General features: G+C 59.7%; 1 protein-coding gene across 2 annotated transcripts in view; it reads right to left on the bottom strand.

The window, feature by feature from the left end:
* The window catches only part of SEMA3F (semaphorin 3F), a 30,869-nt gene extending 12,762 nt beyond the window's left edge, over positions 1–18,107 (bottom strand). For both annotated transcript variants that reach the window (XM_081071957.1, XM_081071958.1), the window contains exons 1-2: positions 17,577–18,107; positions 13,432–13,591 (exon numbers count right to left, since the gene is read on the bottom strand). In XM_081071957.1, coding sequence (XP_080928083.1) covers positions 13,432–13,543 — 112 coding nt within the window. In that variant the 5' untranslated portion in view covers positions 13,544–13,591; positions 17,577–18,107. The remainder of the gene's footprint in view (positions 1–13,431; positions 13,592–17,576) is intronic.
* Between the last annotated feature and the right edge of the window lie 1,708 nt (positions 18,108–19,815).

Genomic DNA, 19,815 nt, shown 5'->3' with positions numbered 1-19,815 from the left:
CCCTCTCACAGGTGGTCACCCCTCTCACAGCTGGTCACCCATCTCACAGCTGGTCACCCATCTCACAGCTGGTCACCCCTCTCACAGGTGGTTACCCATCTCACAGGTGGTTACCCATCTCACATCTGGTTACCCATCTCACAGGTGGTCACCCCTCTCACAGGTGGTTACCCATCTCACAGGTGGTTACCCATCTCACAGCTGGTCACCCCTCTCACAGCTGGTCACCCCTCTCACAGGTGGTCACCCATCTCACAGGTGGTCACCCCTCTCACAGGTGGTCACCCATCTCACAGCTGGTCACCCCTCTCACAGCTGGTTACCCATCTCACAGGTGGTCACCCATCTCACAGGTGGTTACCCATCTCACAGCTGGTTACCCATCTCACATCTGGTTACCCATCTCACAGGTGGTCACCCCTCTCACAGGTGGTTACCCATCTCACAGGTGGTCACCCCTCTCACAGCTGGTTACCCCTCTCACAGCTGGTTACCCCTCTCACATCTGGTTACCCCTCTCACAGGTGGTCACGCCTCTCACATCTGGTTACCCCTCTCACAGGTGGTCACGCCTCTCACAGGTGGTCACCCCTCTCACAGCTGGTTACCCATCTCACAGGTGGTCACCCCTATCACAGGTGGTTACCCATCTCACAGCTGGTTACCCATCTCACAGTTGGTAACACTCTCACATCTGGTTACCCATCTCACAGGTGGTCACCCATCTCACAGGTGGTCACCCCTCTCACAGCTAGTAACCCATCTCACAGGTGGTTACCCCTCTCACAGGTGGTCACCCCTCTCACAGCTGGTTACCCATCTCACAGGTGGTCACCCCTATCACAGGTGGTCACCCCTCTCACAGGTGGTTACCCATCTCACAGGTGGTTACCCATCTCACAGCTGGTTACCCATCTCACAGGTGGTCACCCCTCTCACAGCTAGTAACCCATCTCACAGGTTGTTACCCGTGTCACAGGTGGTTACCCCTCTCACAGGTGGTTACCCCTCTCACAGGTGGTTACCCATCTCACAGCTGGTTACCCATCTCACAGGTGGTCACCCCTCTCACAGCTGGTTACCCATCTCACAGGTGGCAACCCATCTCACAGGTGGTCACCCCTCTCACAGGTGGTTACCCATCTCACAGGTGGTTACCCCTCTCACAGGTGGTTACCCATATGACAGCTGCTTATCCATTTCACAGCTGGTTACCCATCTCACAGGTGGGGCAGTCAAGGAGGCCTTGGGAGAGAGAACAGCTGGGATCCAAGGCCCTAGATGCTGCCTGAGGTGGGACCAGCAGGTGGCCTCATCCTCAGTCAAGGTCACCCTCCACTCAGGCAGCCGTCTGGCACTGGCCTGGCTGACCCTGACCCCTGCTGTGAGCTAGGGATCCAGGAGTGGAGCTGGAGGGGCTGTGCCTGAGTGTAGCTTTGGACAGAGCTTCCGGAAATGCTAGGATGGGTGTGTGCGGCGGGCTGGCAGCCAGGGGACGCACACAGCAGACCCAGAGCCCATGTCTGAGGGACTGGGGGGCAAGCAAAGGCCTTGTCCTGCCCAGTCCTGACTGTGGGGCGACAAGAGAATACAGGTGATGACCTTGGCCAACCTCTGGGACGCAGGGACGCCGAGGGATCAAAGGGCCGATCCCTGCCTGGCTACAGCCTCGCCCGCCTGTCCGGCGGCGCCTCTGAAGTCCTGGGCAGGGCAGCCTGGGCACCTGTCCTGCACCTGTTGTTGGGCCACTCGGAGTCCCCTGCCTGGCCACCCAGCCATAGTGACAACAGGAAAGTAAACACTCCCCCACCTCCAGGGCCAGGAAGTAGCCAGAGAGGAAGTGGGGCTGCCAGCGGAGCCCCCCCAGGCTGGGACAGCCCGCCAGGGGTTATTTATACCCTGACTGGGGGCACAGCCTTGGTTGTGTCCTGACCCGTCCTGCTGGGCGAGGGGGCGGTTCGGGGACAATGGAGAGGAGGGAAGCAGAGGTTCAAGTGAGCACCTTCAGTCAGAGGTGTGGGGGAAGCGCCAAACAGTTAGCCCTAGGGATTCAACCAGACTTAACCCCTACCCTCCACCCCTGCCCAGCCTTGGTCCTCTAGAATCCAGACCCTCCCCTTCTGCCATGCTGTGACCCCCTCATGCCCAAGTCCCAAATCTATGTACCTCTACGGGACTCAAAGCCCCAGCACTCTGGGCTCCATCCCCATCTGTGAGAAAGGTAGGGGACAGATCATTCATTCAGTAGATGAGGAAATGGAGACGTGCTAGGCAGCAGGAGACTAGCCTTGATCTGACACCCTACCTCCCAACCTTCCATGCCCCCCTATCCCTGGGCAGACGTGGGGATGAGCGAGTCTCACACTCAGTCATCGAGCACCTATTTATGTGTAAAGCCAAGCACTCACAACATCCAATGTACAGATGAGGACATCGAGGCACAGAGAAGGCAGACGCCGTGCGGGAGTGCACGGGGGCTGGGATTCCCACCTAGGTCCATGGCCTGTTGGACGGAAGCAGGGGAGGCGCAGGCAAGGCCAGCCCCGGCGGTGAAGACCAGAGCGGGAAGGTGACTCGTTTTCCACCAACAGGGCACATGACTCAGAACCCTCGGGACTCTTCCCAGTAGCCAAGGATATGGCGTCAATGGCTCTGTTGTCACAGGACATGATGTTTTGGTCACGGTGGAAACTGGCAGGGAAAGGGTGCCCCATGAGGCCGTGTGGGGTGGGGGAGACGTGGGAACAAGGGTCAGAAATTAGGGTCTGACATGGGCTTCATGACCCTGGCTAGGGCACTCTGTTCCTACCGAGACCATCTCCTGAGCCTTCTTAGTACTGACATTTAGGTGATCCTGGGGTGGGCGTCCTGCTCTGATCTCAGGGAAATGCTACAGCTGAGCACCCATCCTTGCTCCTCCCCCCACCCATCCTTCCCAGGCCATCTCTGCTTTGGCGGGGAGAGAACAGGATGGGCGCCCAAGTTCTTTTCCCATGGAAGCTGGCATCTCAGACATCACTCTTTCTCGGAGGACATCAACCCTTAGTCCCATCCCTGCCTCCCCATTTCCTAGTGGGGAGCAGAGAGGGCAATGACTCAGCCCCAACTCTCCCCTAACTCCAGTCTGTCTCCATCCCATCCCCCACCCACAGGAGCAGAGCTAACCCCCAAATCATCTATCTGAAGCCAGCCTACTGACAGGGAAACTGAGGTGGGGAGGCTGGAAGTTTCCCAGGGTTCCAGAGTGAATTAGATACAGTGCTCTGGCCTTATCAACCCACGGCTGCAGTGCTCATCTCAGTGATGCCAAATTGTAGGAAAGAATTAAAACAAGGGGCCCTATGACAGCCCTGCATCCCCAGCTCCTGGGGAGACCGGTGCTCACCTCAGGTTACAGGGTGAGGAGTGAAACTGGTGTCTGTCCCCCTTTTCCACCCTGCCACAGGACAAAGGAACTGGGGGCTTCCATTCCTCCAAGAAGCCTGGGACAGGGCAGGAGGTAGCTGAGTAACGCTTGCTATCCTGTTCCGATACCTGCAACGTCAGCAGACTAGATCCCACTGGTCCTCAGCCCCTCTGAGGAGCAGAGACTTAGACCAAGGATCTGGGGCATCGGGGCATGAGTGTGGGCGGGGGCTGATGTGGACCCAGCCTGGCCATGTCCTCAGGCCAGTCTCCCTCCACCTGATTCACTAGTCCCAGGCGCAGCTCTGATAGAGGGAGGGCCACCCCTCCCCCATCACCAGGGCCATACTGAGGGAGGGGCTGGGGCACAATGGGTTCTGAGAGTGTTGGGACTCAAGTTGGATAAGCTTTGACCTTGGGGAGGGAGGGTGGCGTGCGTGGGTAATGCCTCCTGGGAAAGGCGCCCCACCCCCATACCCTCACCCAGGCTGGGCACAGGTTGGGTGGGGTGACATCCGGGAAGGCTTTTCCCGTCATGGGGAAGGAAGGGCCTTTTCTGGCATCAGACACCTCATTTCCGCAGCAGTTCCCAGCCTCTAGCCCTCCCCCATGGCCATTAGATACTCAGGGTCCTGGCCCAGGAGGGTCTGGCGAAAGTCCAGAGGCAGGAACATTCTCAGTGTGTAGGGGGTGTAGTCCAGGGGTCTCCATTTCCTCCTCTCTGGAAACAGCTGATAATGCTTTAAAGGAGGTAGTGGACCAGGGCAGCACTGAGGAGGCGTGTCCGCAGCCCTCACCCGTGGACCCCGAGTGGGCGGGCCGACCCCTGCTGCCCCGTCTCTAGGACACCAGGCCTGTTGCTAGTGAGGAAGTGACTGCTGCCAAAAGGGGGCTACCGGAGCAGAGATAGGTGCCCGCCCCCTTGGTTACAGCTCCACAAAGCAGCAGCCCTGACTGACAGTGTGCTTGGGTCCTAGGGGGTGATAGACAGGTCCCTGCCCCAGCCACTCCTGACCTCTGACCTCACGTGGGCTGGTGCAGGCCTACTCCCTGAGCTGAGGGAGAGAAATGAGGCTGGGGGCCAGGGGCAGGGGTGCTGGCCAGGGTCTTCGTCAGTCCTTCATCCTCCTGCTCTTCTGAGGAGAGAAATTGAGGTGGACAAGGAGGTGGCAGTAATGGCAACAGCAGGAGTGGCGAGTCCAGATGGACTGGATACGCCCATGGGCTCTGGGGAAGGGTGGCCCCCAGCCCCTTTCTCACTCCCCTAAAGCTGTGAGGGGCCCCAGAGGAAGGCCCAGGGGTTGGGCTGGCCCCCTGGCTCCAGGCCTAATCCTCTTTTAATGAGCGGCCAACCGGAAGGTCTCAGCCCCTGGCCACAGCCATGCAACCCTGGAAGCCCCAGCCAGGCTGAGCTGGGGGCAGGGCAGCCCCAAAGCCTGTGTACATACCTTCCCCCTGCATAGCACACCCACCTCACTCATACCCCAAGGCCAAAACTCCCACACTGGCCAGGCCAGCCAGGGCCCCAGCATTGGCAGGGATATACCAGGGTGTCACCGGCCCTGTGTTCCCTTGTTGACCGTCTCTTGGGCATTTCCCATTTGTTCAAGTCCCACATAGGGCTGGGCAGGAAAGGCTGTCACTGCTGATTTGGGGCTGGCTCTCCCAGTCCCTTTCCCAACCACCCCAGGATGTTCTGGATGGAAACCCCTAGAAGCCAGATCCAAGGTTTTGCCTTGGGCTTAAGCTACCTCCTTCCTCCCTAGGGAGTCGGCTCCAGGCTCCTCTGGACCCAAGCACCTCAATATCTTTCCCCTCCAATCCCATCCTCGGGCCAGGCTCTACAGATTGGAGACCCAGGGGCCTCCCCAGGAGCTATCCATACTCATCCCCCTTCCCACAGGCAGGTGAGCCAGGTCGATGCCAACAAAACCAATTACAGCTGCTCTCACCCAATTAGCAACTAATTATGGCCTCATAGTCCATTCAACATAATTAACATGTAAATGACTCGGAGTGTTTATATTCAATAACGGCTCTGATTGAATTTAATTTAAATGTCTGAACTGGAGACCCAGTACCGTATTTCACCACCTAGAGTTGCCACTCCTGGGAATGTCCACCCCTCCAGGAGAGGGACCTGAGGTCTGAATGGAGAGTGAGGGGCCAACACCTGGACAGCAGCCCAGCCCTGGAGAGGGTAGAAGTGGGTGCTGCCCCTGCATTCCGGATAGGCCTCTCCCAGGGGTGTGGAAGTGGTGAGTTGAAAGAGTCCCCAATAGAATCCTCAAGATGGGAAACCCTCTGGAATGAGGGGCCCCTTCTTAAAGGCTGCTGTAAACATCCCAGCTGTTCAGTAAACACCAAGCTGGACAGGAGCCAGAGTTGGAGGAACCACCCAGCTGGGCAGGGGGGCAGGGGTTGGGGGACTGGGGCTGGGGGAACTGGGACTGGAAGGGGCCTGGGGCTGGGAGGGCTGGGGCCAGCAGAACCTGGCATGCTGTTCCCACGCCCGTTCCGCCCCAGCGCCCACCTGCTCCGCCCAGAAGAGGACAGGCTGGGGGCACAGCTCATCATATGCAGGAAAAGCCAGGAGGCAAGGGGCAGCAGGGACACTCCCTGGCACATAGGCCAGCTGGAACCAGAGGTTCCCCCGCGGGAGGTTAGTGACTTTCAACCATTTTGTCCCAGCAGGTAGGGGGCTCTCTAGCCTAGGGATCCCTGCCCATCCCCCAGCCCCATGGTGCCTGATAGTTCCATCTGGGCTGGTGGCTCAGGGCGCCAAGAAGTCCTCCACGGACGCTAGCGGTGTGCACAGCTGATTATGAGAACCCCTCCGGACATTCACTGGTCAGGCCATGTTCAGAGCTCTGGCTCAGCTTGGAAAGGACACAAGGCAGTGGAGGGATAGTCTGAAGGAGCAGAGCCGCCCAGGCAAGCAGCTCACACAGGAATGTGCCCCAAGAAGTGTGGCGGGGTGGGAGTGAGGGTGGGGTGGGAAGAGGGGTGAGGCCTGAGGGGGAGGGCTGCACAGACCCACTTCTCAGGTGGGGAGAGGGAAAGGGCTATCCGTGCCTCTAGTTCCAAAGGCCTGGGGGCCCACCCCTCCTCCCACATTCCAGACCTGGCCCGGAAACCCCTTACTCCTTCCTCTGCCACCTCCTCCACCCTGTGACTGCAAAAGACAACAAACTCTCCACGGCTCATTTACTCCGATAAATCAACCAGACGGACAGGTCAGGATAGGAGCGACAGGCTCGTGGGTGTCAGGCCCCTCCCCCTGCCCTGGTCTCAGCCCCCATCTCTGCTGCCCTCCTCTGACTCTTGGGGTCCCTGCAGCCCCTTCATATCACACACCCGAAGATTCCCAGGATGTCCCGGCCAGTCTTAGCTCCCATCCCAACACATTTGGATGGGAAAACTGAGGCACTACCCAGACAGATGTGCGCTCAGGGCCAGCCTTGAGGGTACAGCGAGGCTGAGTCAGGAGCCCGGGCAGGAAGGCAGCAATAAGGCCTCCACGCAGGCCTATGCTGGGACAGGCAGGTGTTGAACAGAATGACAATGCAGACCGCCATGGGCAGACCCCCTGGAGTGCCACCCACTCGCCTTGACCTCAGGTGATGCAGGAGCCCACCAGGCCCCCACATTCTAGCTGCTGTTCTGCCAATGAAGGTTGACTCACAGGAGCTAAACCATGCTAAACCAGCAGGAACAGAGGGAGGGGACTCTTCCCTAGAGCGAAATGAGGGCATCAGCACCGAGCCTTACGTGGGAGGAAACAAGGCTCTTGGCTAGGTGCAGAGACCTCAGAGGAAAGAACATGTCCGGGTAGGAAGCCAAGGAGGGGTCAGGGTGGTGATGGAAGAGGGTGGAGGCAAGGAAGGACCAGGGGAGGAAGGAAGGAAGAAGAGCGGGGGAAGGGGGGTCTGCAGCTGAGGCCTTACACTCCAAAGGCTTCCTGGTCCCCAGAGGCGCCTGTTGCTTTGGGGCTGTCCCTGCCTTCAGAGGTAAGGCAGATAGGCAGGACTTGCAGGGTGCCCCCCCTGAGAATGCCACAAGTCAGCCTAGCTGAGGCCACCTTCCCCCCGCAGGCTGGCCTCCTGGGTGTTCCACACCCGCTACCCAGGCCCGATTCTGTGCTGGGTCAGGACCAGTGGTCAGGGTCTGGAGTCCAGGAGGCGTCTGCCCTCTCCCTGGGGCTGCTCAGCCGCCTTGGTGGTGGGGGGTGGCTGCAGGCCTGCCAAGCTCGGGCGCCCACGTGAGCTAGGCTTGGGATTCAGACTGGAGCCTTCTGGCATCCAGGCCTTTGGCAAGGGCCCTCTTGCTATTTCTAAGAAAAATGCAGCAGGAATCTTCTCTGCTTCTCCAAAGCGCCAAGGGCCCCCTTGAGGCGGGGCTCAGATTCCCAGGCCAGGCCAGGCCAGGCCAACACGCTCCCGGCCCAGCTGTGTAGATGTCCAAAGAGCAGCCCAGATCTGGTCAACCCAGCACAAGCTGCAGGAGACAGAGGAGGGGATATTGCAACTGATCATGGGCTCCAACCAGACTGCGGAGCTCATCTTAGAGAGAGCCCCCTCCAAGGTATCCCCTCTACAAATGCATCTCTTATCATTGGATTTACAATATGTATGCGGTACCTCTGCTGGGATTAAAAGGAGCTTAAAAATCACAAGCAGAAAGTGCAAACTATATCCTGGCACCCTGCCCTTTCCCCAGGTGCTACACCACAAACACCTTGCCTCTGCTTCTGCTCTTCCCTCTCCCACCATCTCTCTTCCCCTGCTGGAGATGTAGCCTCCTGCACGAAGCCCATGTCCAGATGCCCATGGTACCCTTCTCCTCCTCCTGACCCCACGCCACCACAGGGCTCAGGGTCCCTCCTGCAGTCTTCTCCAAACACCATCTCGCTCACCAAAGGTTAGAAATCCAGAGGGCGGGGTGAGGCAGTGTGGGGCTCCTCGGGCAGCGTCCAGGATCAGCCCTCACCTGTCTGCCACCCTCAGTGGAGCTTCTGGTTACTAAGAGTTCTTTGCTGGGGCCGCAACTACACGCACAAAGTGAATCCTCCTGAAAACATGATGAGATCGGCACCATTCATATCCGCATTTTACAGATGAGGTAGCAGGGACACAGAGGGACCTCACTGGTCAAGGTCCACCCAAGGCCAGGATGCGAGCAGCGCAGCCGGAAACCTCAGGATGCTGCTTCCACAGGAAGAGACCAGAGCTTGGAGAGGCTAAGCCACTTGTCAGAGGTCACCCAGCTGGCGAGGGTAGAATGGGGTTTGTCTGCCTTCAGGGCCAGTCCCTCCAATCACCTCCACCACTACCCGAGCATTCTACCAAATTTCAGTGCCCTACTCCCTGCCCTGGAGCCTCGAGGAGCTGGAGCCAGGGGCCTGGTACCCACAGCTCTGAGGACACCCTCTGGGCCCCCATCACCTCCAGAGGGGTCACAGGGTTGGGGGTACACACATACAGGTGCAGACAGCCGGGAGCCCAGTCTGAGACTGTTGCCTCCTAAGCCACAGGGTGAAAGATGCTTTTATGGGCCAGGATGAGATTTTTATCTTGGCGGTTTCTCTTTAAATTCTTTACGATTACGAAGCAGCGGGGGCTGCCAAGGAACATGATTTACTCCTTGAGCATGCACCAGCTCCTCGCTCGGTGCCAAGGGAAGCTGGAGCCAGGGAGGGAGGGGCAGGCATAGTGCCAGGGAACCAGAGACAAGGCCTGTGCCGCTGAGGCCCAGCCGGTGGCGGTCCCATCCGACGCTTGGCTGGACCTGGAAGGACCACAGCTGAAGGCCCCAAGCCCTGGCCTGGCTGACTCAGGCTGGACCTCAGGCAGGTCCTCTGCAAGCACAAGGACATATCCCCATTCTCTCTGAGGGCCGATTCTGGGCAGCTGAGGGGTGGGCAGCCAGCCCACAGGACTTCCCAACTCCCTAAGTGGCCAGTTCCAAGTCCCCTGTTAGGAGTGAGGCAGCTCCCATTTCCAGGAAAACTGATCCCAAATGCAGAGATTGGGGCTCAAGTTCACGCTTTGGATCTTCCTTCCTCCCTCCTCCTGGCTCATCCTAGAATACCCACCCATCCTGGTTTGCTAGATTCAGATCCCCCTGTAGCTATCCAAGCCACCTGACCGCTGCCCAGCTCCCTAATGCCACCCCTGGCCTCAAGCTCCCAGGGCTCCTCACCTCGTCTGCAATCTGAAGCTGGCCAGGGAGCCCCTGGGAGGCAAGAGTAGGTCCTCCAGCTTGCCAGCCCCACCCCCATGCCCAAGCAGTCAGGCCTGGGGGTGGGCAATGCTCTGTCAAGGCTTGTACAACTTCCGACCCCTACCCCCACCAACTGTGACCCCTCCTAACTTCCATATCTCATCATTTCCTAACAAAGAAACCTGGAAACTGGCTCTCGGATGCCACATGCAAATGCTGTAAGTGGTGGCACTGTTCTGGCCCATTAGCTCCCCCCAACCAGGCTCAGAGGCAGGACTGACCAACACACACTCATTCCCCTTCCACCTGCAGAATAGCCTTCTGCAGTGAGCAAGCCAATGACACCAGAGTCACAGAAGGTCCGAACCCCAAGGCTACTCTGGACACAGGAGCACTTTCCTCTGCAGGACCCTGGTTTTCCTTCTCTGAAAGGAGAGCTCCCTAGGGGCACGAGAAGCCGCGACCCTATCCCTTCCCTTGGGAAGGCTAAAGCTGGCACCGCAGGATCCTGGAACCCTGTCCCTAGCTCATGGGACAGGGCTGTGCACCCCCCATCCCACCCTCCACACTCAGTCCTGAGACAAGCTGAGATATCAGGCAGAGCCAGGCTCCGTCTTGGTCTTGCTCCTGAGTGACATGGGAAGCCTCTAGGTCTCATGCCTCACAGGACATCCAGGGAGGGCCCATCAGGCCTTGGAGGGACCACTCCTTGGTCATCGCCATGCACACCTACTATTATTTTTATTATTCGTATCTTTCCTGACCTCCTTTGGCAAGATGACCTTCTGCTCCATCTCCCTACTTCTGCCTCAGTTTCCCAAGTAGCCCAGCCACCTCATATCTTCACAAGACCCCTATCCCCCACCAAAAAACCTCTTGGCCAAAGCCAGCCCAGGCAGCAGCGGTGTATTATGGGATGGCTTCCTGGGAAAAAATAAACATTCCCCAAGCTTAACAAAGGACCTGGCAGGGCCCTGGCACCTCCCTGCAGCAGCTGAGGTGGTGCCCTTTCAGGGTGGGGGAAGGAGAGCTTTTCCTCTCAGACTTGGCCAGTGACTCTGGGGTTAAGAGGACTCCAGGCCCACGCAAGGAGGGGTGGAGGAAAGAGGGATTTGCTGTCCAGGCTCTCTAGTCCCAAGCACCCCGAGCTCTCAAAGAATACCTCGCCTGCTTCTAGCCTTCTTTTGTACGTGATCCCTCACTTGTGCCTGACCTGGGCTGTGCAGCTGATGGAAGCTCAGGAGGTGAGTCCCAAGAGACCCCCCCCCCCCACACACACACACACTCTCACTGAACCCTGAGTCCCTTCTCCCTTACATCCTCTCAGCTTTAGGCCCGGCTGGGGCAGGCAGCAAACCCGAGTCTGGACCAGTTCCTGCCTTTGTTCCTTTATCTGCCCTGAGCAGCATGGCCCCTCATGCCAGTACCTCCGCCTTAGAGCCTGCCCCTCCCAGGGTGGAACTAGCACCTGCAGCAGGACTCAGGTAGGGAGGGCATGAGCCGAGGCTGAGTCCCTGAAGCCTGGCTTACCAGTGACTATGTCCACCCAAAGCACAGATGGAGAAACTGAGGCATGGGGCCAGAGTGACCACCAATGCCTCTGTGCCCCTCTTGTGTACTCGGCGGAGAAGCCCCCTCCTTCCCAGTCTCTGGCGTGGCTGTGGGATGGCAGTTTCTGTAGGTGTGGGTCTCCATTCTCATGCCACAAACACCTGGTGAGGGCTTCCTTCTCACTGAGGGCCACTTTGTGTATGTGACCCGGCTGAGACCACCCAGCACAGGGCCTGGTGCACAGGAAGTGCTGGGCTCCCAGGTGGCATTGACCAACTGGGTGTCCACTGTCCTTCAGTCAATTTGACTGTAAGTACCTGACTGTGTTCACTGCAGAGCCCCCAGTACTCAGCACGAGGCCTGGTGCATAGTAGGTACTCAAGTATCTGTTCAACCAAGTGACGTCTAAGCATAAAACTAGGACATGAGATCAAGTGGGGAACAGGAAGGGCCATCCAGGGCAGGGAAACCTGCGTGTGCAAAGGCACCAAGGCCCAGGGAGGGGGTGGCCCCAGGTAGCAGCCCCACCCCAGGCTGCCAGGCAGTCAGCACCACCATAGGCTGGCTGCCAGGAGTTGGGCTTTTAGTCACCGCGGGTGTCGGCTTCAGAGATAACTGAGAGGGAATCGACCCGACTGATGTGGGAGTCAGGCGACAACAAGGCCAGGACACCAGGGTTCTATTTCTGGCCTCGCCTCTGCCTCCCGCCTGACCTTGGCCCTGCCCTTGCCCAAGCCTCGGTTTCTCTCTGGAAAACTGGAACAAAAGCCTTTACCCCTTTGGCCCTGGAGGTCCAAGAAGGTTTAAAAGGAGCATACGGAGGACCTCCCTATGTTTCGTCCCTCCTGCTTCCTCTCATGGGTCTCCAGGGTGATGATAAAAATAACACCCAGAATGGAGGTCTGGGCGCTAGGGTCTCAGGGGTGTGGCGACCAAGCCACCCCTCCTTCCCATGGGGGGAGGGGGATGCTCTACTCCCTGTCCCTGCACCCTGGGCTGGGAAGGGGGTAGGAGGGGAGATCAGGTCCCACCAAGACTTATTAGTCAATCTGCTCTGAGGAATTCCACCAGGGAAGGGTGGGGATATCAGCAGAATAAATATCTCATGTTCCAGGCCTAGGAGAGGAGGGCTGCTTTTACAAACCAAACTGATGCACTCTTCTGCCCATTTCTCAGTTCCTTCCTGGCACATCCTCATAAATTCAAACCCCACTAACGCCAGCAAGTTGCAGGGGTGGGATGAGGGCAAGGGAGGGGCTCTGCTGGGGAACATGTGAACTTGGTAAGGTGAGGGCTGGGCCTCGGCCAAGCCTGAGGAAGGAAGGAGGTCAGCCCAGCCTTTCACCCCAACATGTGTGCCCGGAAATCTAGCAAGCCATCGCTAAGTCAGACCCACCCATGACAGGCGGCTGGACAAAGTGACCTCGGGCCAGAGGAGGGCTCAGGCTGAGAATTCAGCAGTGACCCCAGGTCCCCAGGCCCCAGTATGGCCACTGCCCCTTACCCCAGGCCGAGGGTAGACTCTAATCACACACCCTAGAGGAAGTGGCTAGTGAGTGAGCCATGTGTACAGCTGGGTGTGTGTGTCACGTGTGTTCCTCTGCCCAGTGGGGTTAGGTGCAAAGGTGATGGAGCTGGGGAACCAGCGTCTCACTCTGCAGACCCCAACCCATCACTATAACCTTCCAGGGACTTCAGAGGCAAAGTGCTCACTGGGGATCTCAGGTGCTCAGGCTTGTCACCATAGCATGTGTTCTCTCAGAACTCACCAGGTGGCCTACCCAGTCACAGCCTCCCATTCCTGGGAATCCCTCCCCCCTGGAGGCCCACAGCAAGGTTCCTCAAGCACCCACACCCCAATAGAGTAGGTCCTGCTCCTCCTGAGGCCTCAGGGTCTGCATGACTATCTGACCTCCATCCCAGGGATTGCCCAGGGCAAGACCAGACTCACAGCAGTGGCAAGAAAGGGCTTCTACAAGCACAGAGGGAAACAGCCTGCAGAGCCGAGGCCACCCAGCCTGAGACCTCACATGCTAGCTCTAAAAGGGGCAGACTCAGGACCCTTCTCCAAGATGTCTAAGTGGCTCAGTCTCTAGCCCTTCCCAGCAGGCCACCACCTCCCTGTCCCCACCACACACACCCAGGGAGACCCATGTGGCTGCACAACTTGTCCTTTTTTTGCCCTGACCTCTCCTCACTCCTGTGCAATAGGGCCAAGTGTTATACATGAGGAACAGCAAGGTGGCCTCTTACCTTTGAATGAGAGCCGGACCCGGGGTGTGGCTGGGAGGTGGTCCTGGGTGGGGGTGGCTGGCCAGGCCCCAGTCAGTAGGGAAGCCCAGAGGAGGAAACCAGCGACAGGCATCGTGGGAGGGGCCGAGGGCCCAGGAAGCAGGCTCAGCAGTCTGGACACCTGTGAGGGGGGAATCAAGATTGGAATGTGTGAGGCAGATAAGGGAGTCCTGCCCTACCCACATTTCCCATGTGTAATTCTGCCCAAGGTACCTTAGTTTCCCTATCTAACAAATAGGGTGATGAGTGTCTCCTTGCTCACACACTCAGCCGGGGGCCATGAATGCCCCAGAGTGGAAACCTCATATACTTTCCTGTCACTGCCTCTGTCTGGGGAGGTGTAACAAATAGGCCTGAAGACCAATCAGGTGTAGCCTGGGGTCAGCAGCGCTAACCGACTGGAGACTCAACCCCCCAACCTCCGGCCCCCAGACTCCTGAATTCCACTCACAGGAGCCAGCCCAAGCAGGTGAACTACAGCCCTCTCCATTCCCAATGAGCTCTTCCTTGTACCACCCCTAACCACGTGGACTGCCCCTTCCCTCTGCCATGTCAAGGAATGTGGGAAAGAGGTGGGTCCAGCCCTGCCTGCTCCAGCAAAACCTCTCCTCCAAGTACAGGAAAATCTGGACCTGATTATTGGGGTGGGGTGCATGGGAGAGAGTGGAGGATGAGTGAGACACACGTAGACAGCCTAAAGTGAAAGAGCAACAGCAGCCAGAAAAGGAGAGGCAAAGAATAGCAGTGTATACTTTTACTGAAATCACAGCAGGAGGGATCCAGGTCAGACATACAGAAGGACTTCCTGCCAAGAAAAGTTCCAGCTCTACCTCTAGAGGATGAAGAAGGGGAGCTAGGATGGCCAGCTGGCCTGGGCAGGCCTGCAGTCTCCCCTGCAAAACTCCCACACCCCCAGCAGGTCCAAGTTTGGATACTGTTTTTCAAATATTGTCTCCCGTGGCAGGCTGGCTGTTGGGTAAACGCAGCCTAGCACCAGTTGTCGCAACATATTGCTCCCTCCCAGCAAAAGCCAGCGCCAACTCCCAACCCCCCCACCCAGATGCACTGGAGGTGGGGGCACCAAGAACGACAGTGTGAGCCCCATCCCCCAGATCTGCCCTGTCTATTACCTTCTCACTTGGGAGGCAGGACCCCAGGCCAATGTTAGGACCTTGGGACGGGGTGAGGGGTACTATGGCCTATTACTCGTGCACTGGCTGACATACGCTGAGGCAAGGCCCAGGCTCCGCATCTGACTGTCAGGCCTCCCTAGACAGACCCCCGGGCCCTCCCTAGGCCCACCTCCCCAGAGCCTTGCCTCTCCGGCCTTGGCAAAGCACTCATGGTTCCTCAGGCAGGAAACGCAGCTTCAGGCCTCCTGGCCCATTCCCCACGTGGCAACCTCTGTGGAAACACCCTCTCCAGAGTGCCTGACACACCTCTCAGGTGCCTTCAAAATCCCCCACCCCAGATGCTCCCTCCTGGGGAGGCTGGCTGGGGGAGGGCAGAACCCTGTCTGCTGGGGCACCAAGGTGGTGCTGATGAGGTGCAAGCTCTGATGAGGGCACAGGTGGGAGAAAGGGCTTTGCAGCCACCCCCCCCCTCGGGGGACACCTCGGAGGCCCCCACTAGCAGTTGTGGATGTATACGATGTATACACCCGTCCACATGCCCACACACGTCCTCACAGGCATGTTTGCTCAAGAACTTGACCTGCTGGTGGGGTGGGGCTCGAGGAAGCTGGGAGACACTGTCCTGGCGTTGGGAGGGTAAGATGCAGTCTGGGTCCCTCAGAGAGCTTTGATCCTATGTATCAGGGTGCTCGGGCTGACTCACATCCCCCCTCCTTGTAACCTCATTTCTCCTGGATCCATTTTCACGGTGGCAAGGTCAGGGTCACCAAGGACAGTTGGAGTCCCCCAAGGTGTCCAGGAAGGTGGAGGGCCTTACCCTAAGGATCCCTACAGGGACCTCCCACAGTGCTCTGGCCCTTTAAAGGGGTGAATGGGGAATGTTCAAGTCTGTTGGGGCCTCCAAGCCCTCTCTTCAGCAGCCTGAGGGATGGAGGAGAGGAGAGGAAGGAAGGAGAGGAGGAGGACAGAGGGTGGGAAGGGGAGGGCATTTCTATAGTTGCTTCCCTTCTGCCAGCCCCTAGCTGCATTCCACTCAGCCCCAGCCCCAGAGAAGCCCCCAGTCAGCAGGTCCAGGTGGGTGGACAGAGAAGGAACAGCCACCGCCACCTGGGAGCCCACCAGGAGGAGAGCAGAGAAGGAAGGAAAGAAGGCTGGCTGGGAGGGAGCAAGGGAGGCAGGCGGGAGGGAGGAGGAGAGAGGGAGGAGAGAGGGAGGGACGGAGGAGAGACGCGAACAAAGAACCGAGGAGCTGGGGCTGGCAAGGGGTGCAGGAAAGGGGCTGCCGATGGAGGGGGTCCGGAGGCACCTGGGGGCAGGGCAGGGGGCTAGGTGGTCGAATCGTCCAGCCTGCTCCAGACCTCCCAGGCTTAGAGTGGGGGTGGAGGGGTAGACAGCCTCAGGGAAGGGAGGTTTACTCCTCTGAGCTGAGAACTGCCAGGATGGAAGGGAGACAGAAGCAGGGGCTACGGGGGGAACATGGGGAAGAAATTATTAACAGCACATCACCCACTACCCAGCCCCTCAGATACTCCCCGTTGCAGGCCAGAGCTCCTTCCTGGCTCCTTGGTTTTCCCCCTCCCCCAACACCCCATGGACCAGGAAGCAGAGCCACCCTAGCATAGCTGGGATTGAAACTCCTCCTTTAGTGGTGGTCGGGGGTTTCCCAGTCAAGGTCACCTGGGTTAGGCTCCATCCTCCCCCTTAAGGTAGGCCTAGCAGAGCAGGGTGGAGGTGCTGAGGCTAGGCTGCTGGCCTTCTCTCCCCCCACACACACACTTCCGGAGGACCTGACTCCTTCAGAACTGAGGGGCTGCAGTAGGGGTAGGCATGCCCAGTGCCCTCGCCTTCCAGGACACCATTCCAGGACATGGTCCCCCATGGGTCCAGGCACAATCCGTTTGCAGCCTGGGATAAAGCCCCAGCTTCAAATAACCCCCTAAACTGGGATGAGCCTCCCAAACCCTGGGTACAGTTTCCCTATCTCTGCAACTAGGACAGGAGCTTCTGGGAGACAATCTTGGTGAATTCAGGACAGCAACCCCCAACCTGGCCAGGTCCAGGGCAGACACTCCAGTGCCTTCAATCCCATCCCTCCCCCAGGTGTTCATGGGCTGGTGCTCACAAGACAGTTATCTCAAGAATGAGAAGTTATTTATCCAGCCAGGCCCCCAACCCTAGCCCCAGATGACCCCTCCTGCCATGCCTGCCTTGTTCCTGGGCCACCTTGACACTCTCTGGTCCCACCTGCTGTAGGAGAGCCCACCAAGCTCCTCGTGTCCCTTGCCCACTTCACCACTGGGGCCCAGCCTGCCCAAACGGGGGCTTGACTGCAGGCTTTCCCAGCTCACCTACACCCCACATACAGCCGGCCCCTAACAGACAAGACTCCCTGCTGGCAAAGAAACCCAAGCTGGTAGCTGGAGGTCAGGGGGCCGGCACAGTGCTGGGAGAAAAGCCCGGTGGCCGCAGTCCTCCTGCCCTGCAGATGCGGGAGACCCTCCACGTGGGGGCAGCCAGCAGACGACCGTGAGATCGGGACACTGAGGCAGGGACACTGAGGCAGGGCGGGCGCACCTACCGGGGAAGAGCGCTGCCTGAAGCGTTAGTGAGTGAAAGAGCTGAGCCGGGAAAAGGGGCAGCCGGACTCCCGCTCCAGGAACGTGGGGGTGGGGGTGTAAGGGAGCACCCACTCACCCAGAACCTTACGGGAAAAAGTTGCTTTACACACTGATGACCCCGCAGGCCACCTAATCCACACAACCCCATGTCGCCCCGATGCAAAAGGTCCGGGCACGCCAGACAGGTACAGCGCCCACTCTAGACCTGTCGCCTCTGCGTCTGCGGGAAGCTCCCTGGCTCTCCATGCCCCGTGCCACGCACACTTCCGCAGAGTTGCAGTGCCGCGGGTCTCAGAGGGATCGCGGGGTGGCCCGGCCGCTTGCCCGCTCCCTCCCGGTTCCCTGCCGCACTCACCTCTTCCGTGGCGGCGGGGCCTGGGCTCCCGGGCGTCGGCGGCTACCGCGGCGGCAGAGAGGCTCCGGGTTGGGCCGGCCCGCACTAGCGGCCCCCCGGGGCCATGGCCCTGCCCGCGCCCTCTCGCCGCTGTGCCTGAGCCCGGGTCGGCGCCGCGGCCCGGGCTTACCCGGTTCCGAGGGTTTCGAGCACGTCAGCAGCCGAGGCCCCGGGCCCCAGCCCGGGCCATGGGAAGGCTCAGGGGCGCTCGGGGCCGCCTCCCCCCGGGTGGGCTGCGGGCGCCCCCTGGCCGGCGCGCCGAGGGCGCATTCCCCGGCGCCGGGAGCGGGGCGCGGGCGACCGTGCGCTCGGCTTCGGCGCGCTGCGCTCGGTTCGGCCCGGTGGCGCTGTGCCCGCCTGGTTGCTGCGCTGGGGCCGGGCGGCCGTGCGGGGCTGCGCCGCTCCTCGCCGAGCACCCTAGCCCTGCGCTGCGCTCGGGAATCGGCGGACCGCGGCCGTTCGCTCGCTCGCTTGCTCTGGTCTCGCGGCCGCCTGCGGGACGGGGCGCTAGGAACCGCGCGGGGAGCGCCCGCAATTGGCCGCCCGTGGGCGACATTTGCATAGCGCGGCCCCGCCCCGCCCGCCCCGCCCGGCCCCACCCCCGGGGCGGGACCCGCCCGGCCGCCGCCCCGCCCCCGCTCCACCTGTCGGCGGGCTGGGCTGGGGTCTCCCAGGCGGTGGGGCAGCACGCTCCAGGAGAGGGTAGTCTGCACTCTGCGCTCCTGTCCCGGCCTCGCGGGCGGCGCCCCCGCCCCGCCCTGGCTTTGTCTCTCCGTGGATACACCGCGCACACCGCGCCGCGCCTGGTGTTTACCCGGGCACTCAACTCCCAGGTGGGAATGGCAGGCGCGCTGGGGAGCAACGAGCCTGCGCTCACCTGCGCACCCCCTGCCGTGTGGCTCCTTTCCACTCGCTGCCAGTTGCGGCTGGCCGCTCGCGTGAGCCTCTCAGCGCAGGACCTAGGACTGCCCCGGCCGCTCAGCAGGTGGCGGTGCAGCTCCTGGGACGGCTGACACCGCTGGACCCGCCTGCCCCCTCCAGCCCAGGCCAGGTTGCAGCAGCCCAGCCTCACAGCTCTGTCCGGCCACTCAAGGGTTCCTATGATTCCCCGAACCGCCAGCCTTACTACAAGCCAGCAGCCTCAGGGACCCACCCATCATAGGTCCATAACCCAGAGAAGCCAGAGAGCTTGGCCTCCTCTCCTGAAAGGGACATTTGCTTTCAAATGGCTTCTTGATGACCCCAGGGCCCAGCAACCGAGCTGGAAGGGACCTCTACCAAACTCAGCCCAACCCCCAAGGCCAGGACCATAGTCTCAGCCCTGCCCCCTGCACTTTGCTGAGGTCCCAAGGGGCATGGGCCCTCCCTGTCCTCTCCCCCCTCCCTCTTCTCCTATTCTTTCCTCTTCTTCCTCCTCTCTCCCATCTCCTTTTTTTCTCCCTCCTTCTTTTCCCTCCTCTCCTCTTCCCCCCCTCTTCCTCACCCTTCTCCTCCTGGCTAACCAGACCCTCTGGAGAAGGCCTCTCTCCCTCTGACCCATTGCCTGGTTGACTGCAAATGGGGTGGGGGGCTGTTAGGTATCCTGCTGACCCACCTTGGAGTGCTGGCCCACATGCTGCAGGCAAAAACCCCAGCCTGGAGTCCTGTGGCTGCGGTGACAGTGCCTGCCTCTCCTCTCTGTCACGCCTCCTTTAAAACACTAGGACAGGGATGCCTCCTCCGCACCCTCCTCCATACCAGGGCGACCCCTAATCACCACCACTGACTCACCATCACCAGTGCAGCTTATGCCACCACCACTACGGTATCTAATGCCACCCTTTCCACCAGCCTCCCTTGTCCCCTCCTAGCCTGGCCACCTCTGTTACCACGGCTAGCATGATCATTATCATGGTCCCTCACTAAAGCAGAACTGTTAGGATTTGCCAAAGACTCTAGGGTGCTTGGTTGGGAAGCAAAGAAACTCAGTTGATTTGTCCCGGGAGCTCCAGTCACACACACAGAATAGGCCTTGGAAGGCTGGGGGGGTGGGGGGGACAGGGAGAGGGAACAGAGCTAGAGCTGAGCCTGGCTATGCAGAGTGGAATGCTAAGCCTCTCCTAAACAAGCTGAGAAGGCTGAGTAATCAATCTCAATAAGAACAATTATGGCTCCAGCAGTGAGTCTGCACTACACCCTTGCCCCTTGTCCAGACTGGGCT

This window comes from Rhinolophus hipposideros (genome assembly GCF_964194185.1).
Source record: "Rhinolophus hipposideros genome assembly, chromosome: 14".
In the NCBI taxonomy this organism is placed as follows: Eukaryota; Metazoa; Chordata; class Mammalia; order Chiroptera; family Rhinolophidae; genus Rhinolophus; species Rhinolophus hipposideros.
Note: the sequence above shows the minus strand (reverse complement) of the source record. Positions and strands in the feature narration are given on the sequence as shown.